Consider the following 7,939-nt stretch of genomic DNA (forward strand, 5'->3'; position numbering starts at 1 on the left):
TCTAGTATGGGCGGTTAATTCATTCGACCCTTTCAAGTCACCCCGGGCCGGATGGCATATTTCCAGCTCTACTAAAGAACTTACCTCATGACGCTACATCTCTTCTGTTGGAGATATTTAGGAGATGCCTTGGTAGTAAGTATTTACCAAAGAGGTGGAGGGAGGTTTTAGATCTATCAGCCTTTTCTGAGGTAATTTTATGGACTTCTTTTAAAAAAAGCTTAATTAATTTAAGTAAATGTAATTTTTTGAAATTTTAAAAAGTGTTATATGAAACCTAAGGACTGTCTAGATAATATAACAAATTTATTTATTTATTTATTTATTTTGCACGCAAAAATTTATTAAATTTGGTTTCTGAACAATTTGAATATTCACATGCTTTAATATTTATCAAATAAACTGTAATTTATTTATTTGTAACATGTAATATGGGACAATTAAAAGTAAATATAATATAATTAAAAGTAAATTATTCAGAAGGTAAAGCAACCTAATAGGATCTCCGTGACTGATTCTTTTGTGTTAGGGGCCGATTATGTTCAAAAACCGTGAATGATCAAAAAACTTGTTATGTTTTATGACCATAATGTTATGGTTACAAAACATACATACTTTGTATATATGTTTGCATATTGTACATATATACTACATAAATATTATGTATATTTATTTGCAGCAATAGTGTTATAACTTAAAAATAGAGTTATGCAGAATTTGTGTATTAGCGTCAAAATTATATTTCTTATTATACAAGTATCAGCTTTAAAATAAGTTATTTTAAACTTATACGTAAACACTCTTTTATAAAAAGAAAAAAAATTAAATTTTAATTTGAATTCGACTCTCTTCTGAGAAATTTAAACTTGTCAAAACTCTCATATGTTTAACTTACTTTCTTGGCCGCTTTTAAAGATTGTACGCGAAATTTCGCTTGTGCACAAAAAATCTGTAATTTTTTTAAAATAATTTTATCTCACTTTTCACACAACATTTTGTTTATTTTTTTTAAACTAGAAAAAAATATTTTTTTTCTAAATATTGACTTTTCATTTTTGTTGTTGTTGAATTTTAATTTACAAACAGAGTTTCAATTTTTGGTATTGAAAATTCGAACAAATTAAAAATTGTAACTTTTTTGTAAGACTCTGCGTGTTTAGAATGCACCAATACATATACATTTTTATACCCTTCACCTTCGTGAGAAGGGTATATATAAGTTTGTCATTCCGTTTGTAATTTCTATAATATAATTTTCCGACCCTATAAAGTATATATATTCTGGATCCTTATAGATAGCGGAGTCGATTAAGCCATGTCCGTCTGTCTGTCTGTCTGTCTGTCTGTCTGTCTGTCTGTTGAAATCAGTTTTTAGAGGACCCCTTATATCGGCGAAATCCGAATCTTCAATAATTCTATTAGACATGCTTTCGAGAAGATCGCTATTTAAAATCAGCAAAATCGGTCGGTATATAACGGAGATATGAACAAAAATCCGAGACAACCTCTGAAAATTTCATCAAAAAATTGTTATAAAAGCAACAACAACTCTGAATATAGAAAAAGATTTACGTGTGGTATAGGAAAAAAAAAGAGGGAAATAATTCGGTAACTTCTAAACGGTTAATCCGATTTTAATGAAATTTGGTATGCACAAAAAGGAGGTGTTGTCGAGTTTAGGTGCTGAAATTAAATTTCATTATCTGAAAATACACTGTATAAGCTAATACAAGGTCAAAGAAAAGTTTATTTCAGTGCAAAAATGGCATTTCTATAGCTATAAGTAGTAAATGCAATTTCGATTTATTATTATTGTATTAATAGAACAAAACCAAAGTAATTTTTAAGGAAATAAATTTGTTTCACTTTGCCTCTGACATTATGATTTGAAATTTATTTAACCTCAATTAAAACTTTTTGCCTTATCCACCTGGCGTACAGTGCAAGAACTAACATTTGGATTTAATAAATCTAATTGTTTAAAAAATGCTGCTATACCCAGTGTGCTTTGCTACCATAAAAGCAATAAAAATAAAAAAAAAACACTTAACGATTTTGAATATTCTAGTTCTATTAGTTTCCCAGATAAATGAAATTTAATATTAAATTCATATGGGAGGTGCCAACCCCCTATTGAAAGTGCGCCCGTTATTCTCAAAATGTTCACATGAATATCAAAGTTCTTTATGTAAAATGTGAAGATTCTAGCTCTAATAGTTTCTCCATATATGAATCTTTCTATGATTCGTATATCCAGATGAAAATCCGCCGTGTTTTTTACAAAATGTTCAGATGAATATTAAAGTTATTCGTACAAAATTTAGTTTTATCAGTTTCCCATATAAATTTTTTTAATTAATTCGTATGGAATGTACCGCCTACTTTTTATCATAAATAATCTAAATTGACTCTAAAGTGGCTCAAAATATGAGGACTCTAACTGTTATATTATATAGATATAATATATAACTTATAGTATACGCACAATCGGGATAAACGACGAATTTTTCCGAACGAATATTCGACGTCAGAAATAGAACACAGTTGCGTATATGAAAATGTACACAATCATTGCGTATAACAAAGTTCGTCGTACGTAACGAACTATGCGATAGGTTTATTTCTATTTATTATGCAGACGAACGACGAATTAATTGGAGAAAATTGTTTTAAGACCAATTCCGGTAGCCCGAATTTGCTGAAATTTGGCGGTTGTCAGTACAGCTAATGACAAAACAATACTATGTTCGAAAATTCGAAATCATATTCGAAAATTCGAAGTTATGTTCGAAAAAAAAATTTATGCTCTTAAAATAATTTCTAGGTCATAAAAACTAAAAATAAAATTTTCGAAAATTCGAACTTAAGTTTGAAAAATTTTTAAAGCCATTTTTAAGCCTTTGATGACACTAAGTTCGAAATCTACCACACTTTTGGACACCTTTTTTGTACTCTTCAATTCTCTTTTAACAAGAGCCCAATAGAGTACAAAAAACAAGTTTGGTTCGTTATTTAAGGTATTCAATAGGAAAAATTAGCTTGTTCGTTAAATGCGATGTTCGTAGAATTGAATGGTCGTTAAATCGGAAAACACTGTACATTTACAATAATGATATTTATTTTATTCCATTACGATGAGGGTAGCGAAGCACACTGAGTATAGCTAGTAAATTATATTTACCGTAGCTGTCCCTAATAGAACAGACTGGTTTTGACTAGTATGAAATACTTGTGAATTGGACGTTACATTATTGGACGTATATGATTGTTGGTAGTGGGAGTTAGTATGTCGTAGAACCGCACCAGAGTTTTGTTCCGTAGAAACAGTAGGTCTTTCAACCACAGAATTTTGTAAATGTTGTAAATGAAGCATCGAGTGATGTCGATTATTGCATATATAACAATTATTATTTATTTTGCAACTTCTGGCAGTATGTGTCCTCGAAAGACAATTAGTGCAGAAGTTATGCTCATTCACTGTAGAAATTCTATCAGATATTGAAAGACTTTTAAAACGTCGACAATTTCGAAAGTAGTGGGACTGATTAGGACATAAAATACAAGAAATTTTTCCGGAAGAATTGTGAGATTGCAATGAAGATTCCATATTAGTGGAGTTTGTACCTTTAATTTCTTGAAGACATTGCAAAGTCTGAATTCTTTCCTTCAGAAAATTATCGGGTCAAGAAACATAATCCCCTACGAAAGAGTCGATATCGCATGGAGGGAGCGTCAGATTATGCTCTGAATTATCGGAATTCAAATTCGGTTTTGGAAGTTCATTAGTTTTTGAAGCGGATTCCAATGTTTTTATTTTCTTAGAAATAGATCCTCCACATTCAATATATTCAAAAGATGTGGCTTGATATTTTCCCGCTACCACTTTAAATTCACTAGACTCTAGAGTGTTAAGACATACTTCGTACGTCGAATTAACTTTGTCCCAAAGTCTTTCTAACTCCCATTTCCGAATCTCCAACTTAAAAACGTCATGCAATTCATCATCTAAATTATCAAATCTCACGCGGTATGCAATGAGAGCATCCGATGCTCTAATAAACGCATTTAGTGATGTGATCGACATTTTTTAATATTTAAAAATTGTAATAAAAATAGATGAATTAATAACTCGATATTAAATTACGAATTGGCTACAGAATTTATATCAACAAACTTGGTAATAGTCAAACTGACCGACCGTAGGGTACCCAATATAAGGGAAGAACAAGAATACACCGTAATGTATTTTGTTGGTAGAATTTACAAATGTAAATCTGTAAACAAACAAACGCACAAAAGAAAATGTAAAAAACACTAATTTAAAATAAAATAAGATCAACAATATCGCTTTAAATTATTGTCCGTAGGATCAAAAGAATTTAAACATATTTTTTTGAAGATATAAATTAAAGTTAAAATTAGTGCAAAATATCCACAACCAATTGAAAAATCACAAAAAATATGTATGTGTGTTCGCGAAACAACTATAGAATTTTTTATCACTTGCTCACAATTGAAATATATTTCCTTACCTTATTTCGTAGAAATTTCCTAAAAATGAATAATAAATATATTTTCGGTGGACTGTATGTTTTCCAAGGGATGATGGAGTGAAGATGCCAAAAATCCGTATATGATGCACAAAAATCCGGTTCGCTAGTACCAAATGATCAGCTCCACCACAATTTCCCAAGATTTTATGAAAATAAAACAAAATATTTGAGACGTAGATCTCTCTGTATTTATTTATTATTATTATTATTTTACCTCGTAGAAGTAATAACGCCAAGAGCACGTAGTGCTTATGTTGACGATCAGAAAAGAAGTGTTTTTTACTTTACAAAACGTAAATTGGTGGCAAACAATATTTAGGTACCGTTAACGGTTTACTCGTTAGAACTTTCCAACAAAGTTGTAAATAAAGCGTAGCTTAGTAAGATTCTAACGTCGCAAAAATAGTATTTGCATATGTTATCAAAACATGTGTAAACCATAAATCGAACTTGAACAGTCATTTAAAAATATATTATTTTCCCAAATTTATTGGCCGCTTAGCACCAGACATCTGAATCGAAGGTGCTACTTTCATGGTTTCTTAAATAAATTAAGGATCAAAAAAACTATTCTTCAAAATGTTTGTTAGATTATTATTTTGTAATTGATACTAATATATAAATAGTACGATTTTTTGTAAAAAAAATATAACATAAAATTCTAATAAAAGGAAACAAAATTTGTGTTTTTTATTTAATTATCCTTTTTTGTAGAACTATGAATTTATTTTATGAAAAAATAATAAAAGTGAAGATTGTATGTGACATTTTGATACAATTATTCTACTAGGTCTGAATTTAAAAAAAATATATATATTTAATGAACTTTTAATATTAAATTTAACTTATTTCAGCATTATTATATTTGTTCATCATCAGTCTATTTTATACTTCTGAGAATGATTTTAACTGCCAAATATTGAAATATTGCTCGAAATTTGGCCCAATAAACGGTAGATTATCATTATCAGTAGATAAATATAAAACTTTTTCATTTCAAAAATCATAAAATAATAAATTAAAAAGGATATATTTATACAGTAGGACCTCGATTATCCGTGATTCGATTATCGGGCAACATCAATTATCCGTGATGGAAAAATACATTTTTTGCACCGACTTAATTTGAATTTGGATTGACTTAAATTTTTCAGCATCGTTTAACCGTGACTACCTCTATTATCCGTAATTATAAGCAAAATTCTGTTATTTTTTTAACAATCATGAACAATTAGAACAAATCAAAAAGGGGAATTCCCGTAAAACGAAAAAATAATGGAAAGTAAGAGACAAACAACATTAAACGTTTATTTTTAGAAATTAAATTAATTAAATAATATCTATTAAAAAAATAGAAAAAGTTGGCACTCAATTAACCGGGAAAATCGATTATACAGAATGCTTCCGGTCCCGACCATCACGGAAAATCGAGGTCCCACTGTATTTAAAATTTAGTTTATAATTAAAAAATTTATAGAAGGAAAAATAATTTTTATGGGGGTTTTAATGTTTTGACCAATAAAATTTTGAAGAATATGAATATTATTTTAAATTTTTTCTTCAATAACGGGGTACTTTAGTACTAGCTGATACAGCGAGTATTGAAAGTACTGCATGTATTGACTGTCTTAACTTAAAATGATGAATTTGTATGATCATTTGTTAAAAAATATGCTAAGAAAAGGTTCTATGGCGACAATTTTTACCCATTTAGTTCTATAATATTTAAACAATATTTAAAACGACGTTAGAATCCTATAAAGCTCCCTTTTTATGCAAATTTGTTGGAAGATTCTAACGAGTAAACCGCTAGCGGTGCATAAATATTGTTTGCCGTCAAATTTATTATTTTTTGTTTGACATTATAAATCACTTTTGATTCGTCTGCGATACAATCACTACGTGGTAATATTTTGGTTTAAATAAATTTGAAATACGCTTTTGTTTTGTTTTTATAAAAAATCTTGGGAAACTTGTTGGAGCTGAACACACCTATAAATATTTTTTTAATAGAGGATATATTTTGAATTTTATTTATATCTGCACTACGTTAGATGAAGTAAAGATTAACAACATTCTCATTTTTACCCATTTCATTACCTAAACATTCGTTCTAAAAATACCTTCTTAGTGGATATATACAATACATAAGGAACCTATTACCAAAATTTCATGACTCTAGTTTTAACGGTTTAGGCTAGGCGATGATAATCAGTCAATTAGTCACACACGGCTTTTGTATATATAGAGAACAAAGTATCTGAATTTATCCCTCATAATTACTTTCCTACATTATCTTAATCATTTTTAGAGTTGAATCGGCTTAAATATTTAGGAATTTTTCAATGTTAAATCAAATTTTATCTAATACTAATTTTAAAATGTATTTTTTGGACATCACTTAATTTTTGCTCTTGTAAAGGACGCCTTTAAAAATTGTGTGTCGATACGATAGAACACTTACCAACGAAACGCATTAAAATGGAAGTAAACGAGTCCAATACCATACAAAAACTCCAAATTGTGGACATTAACAGGTTTATTTTTTAAATATTGCTGATAAGCAGAAAGAGCTATGAAAAATAATGTGAGAAATTATTATTGAGACACTTGATTTACTTCACAAAACTTTCCTACCTTTATCGTATTCTTCTAAAATTAAATGAAGATGGCCAAGTTTGCAAAACGTATTTATATCCAAAGCATCTGATTCAATAATTTTCGGACGATCCTTCATTATTTGATTGGATTCCAAGCATACGTTTTTTTCGCTATCCTTTTCTAATAGGGCACCAATGGTTTGAAATATTTTTATTGAACGCCGTATTAAATCTCGTAGATTTAAATTCTTTTCATTATTCCAATCAATAAACCCAAAATGAGTACTATAAACAACTTGTATGTATTATTAAATCATATTTTGTAAATAATATATTATTTACCTATCAAGATCCGATATTATTTGAAGCTCTTCCGTTGTAAAATCACATTCACTTAAGAATTTCATTTTTAAACAATTGATTCTTATTGTTTGTTTACTTTTAGTGAGTAAATATGCGACCAAAGCGCATTCATAAGGTATGTCAATTGTACAACAAAGCAAATATAATATTAAGCCGCAGTTAGTTTCTACAATGGCATAATAAGAAAGGTGACTGCGGTAAATCAGCTGATCAAAGTACATATATTATAATGATCATCAACCGTTACAATCTTAACTGTAATAATTTTTGTTTATTATTTTAAAAATTAAGAAAAAATTATGGTTTTAAAAGAGTTTTCTAAGTCAATCGTATTAAAGGTCTTTGTTGTCCGTCTCTTTTGAAAAGAAAATCTTTTGTTCCGCCACAAAGTAAATTAATAAAGTAACGACACGAGTTGTTGTA

General features: G+C 28.9%; 1 protein-coding gene across 1 annotated transcript in view; it reads right to left on the reverse strand.

The window, feature by feature from the left end:
• LOC111684696 (lysine-specific demethylase 6A) overlaps positions 1 to 7,652 on the reverse strand; it is a 255,112-nt gene extending 247,460 nt beyond the window's left edge. Inside the window, exons 1-3 of the mRNA XM_046945140.1 lie at positions 7,496 to 7,652; positions 7,191 to 7,438; positions 7,018 to 7,126 (exon numbers count right to left, since the gene is read on the reverse strand). Coding sequence (XP_046801096.1) covers positions 7,018 to 7,126; positions 7,191 to 7,438; positions 7,496 to 7,560 — 422 coding nt within the window. The 5' untranslated portion in view covers positions 7,561 to 7,652. The remainder of the gene's footprint in view (positions 1 to 7,017; positions 7,127 to 7,190; positions 7,439 to 7,495) is intronic.
• Between the last annotated feature and the right edge of the window lie 287 nt (positions 7,653 to 7,939).

The sequence above is a fragment of the Lucilia cuprina genome, chromosome 2, assembly GCF_022045245.1.
Source record: "Lucilia cuprina isolate Lc7/37 chromosome 2, ASM2204524v1, whole genome shotgun sequence".
Classification (NCBI taxonomy): domain Eukaryota; kingdom Metazoa; phylum Arthropoda; class Insecta; order Diptera; family Calliphoridae; genus Lucilia; species Lucilia cuprina.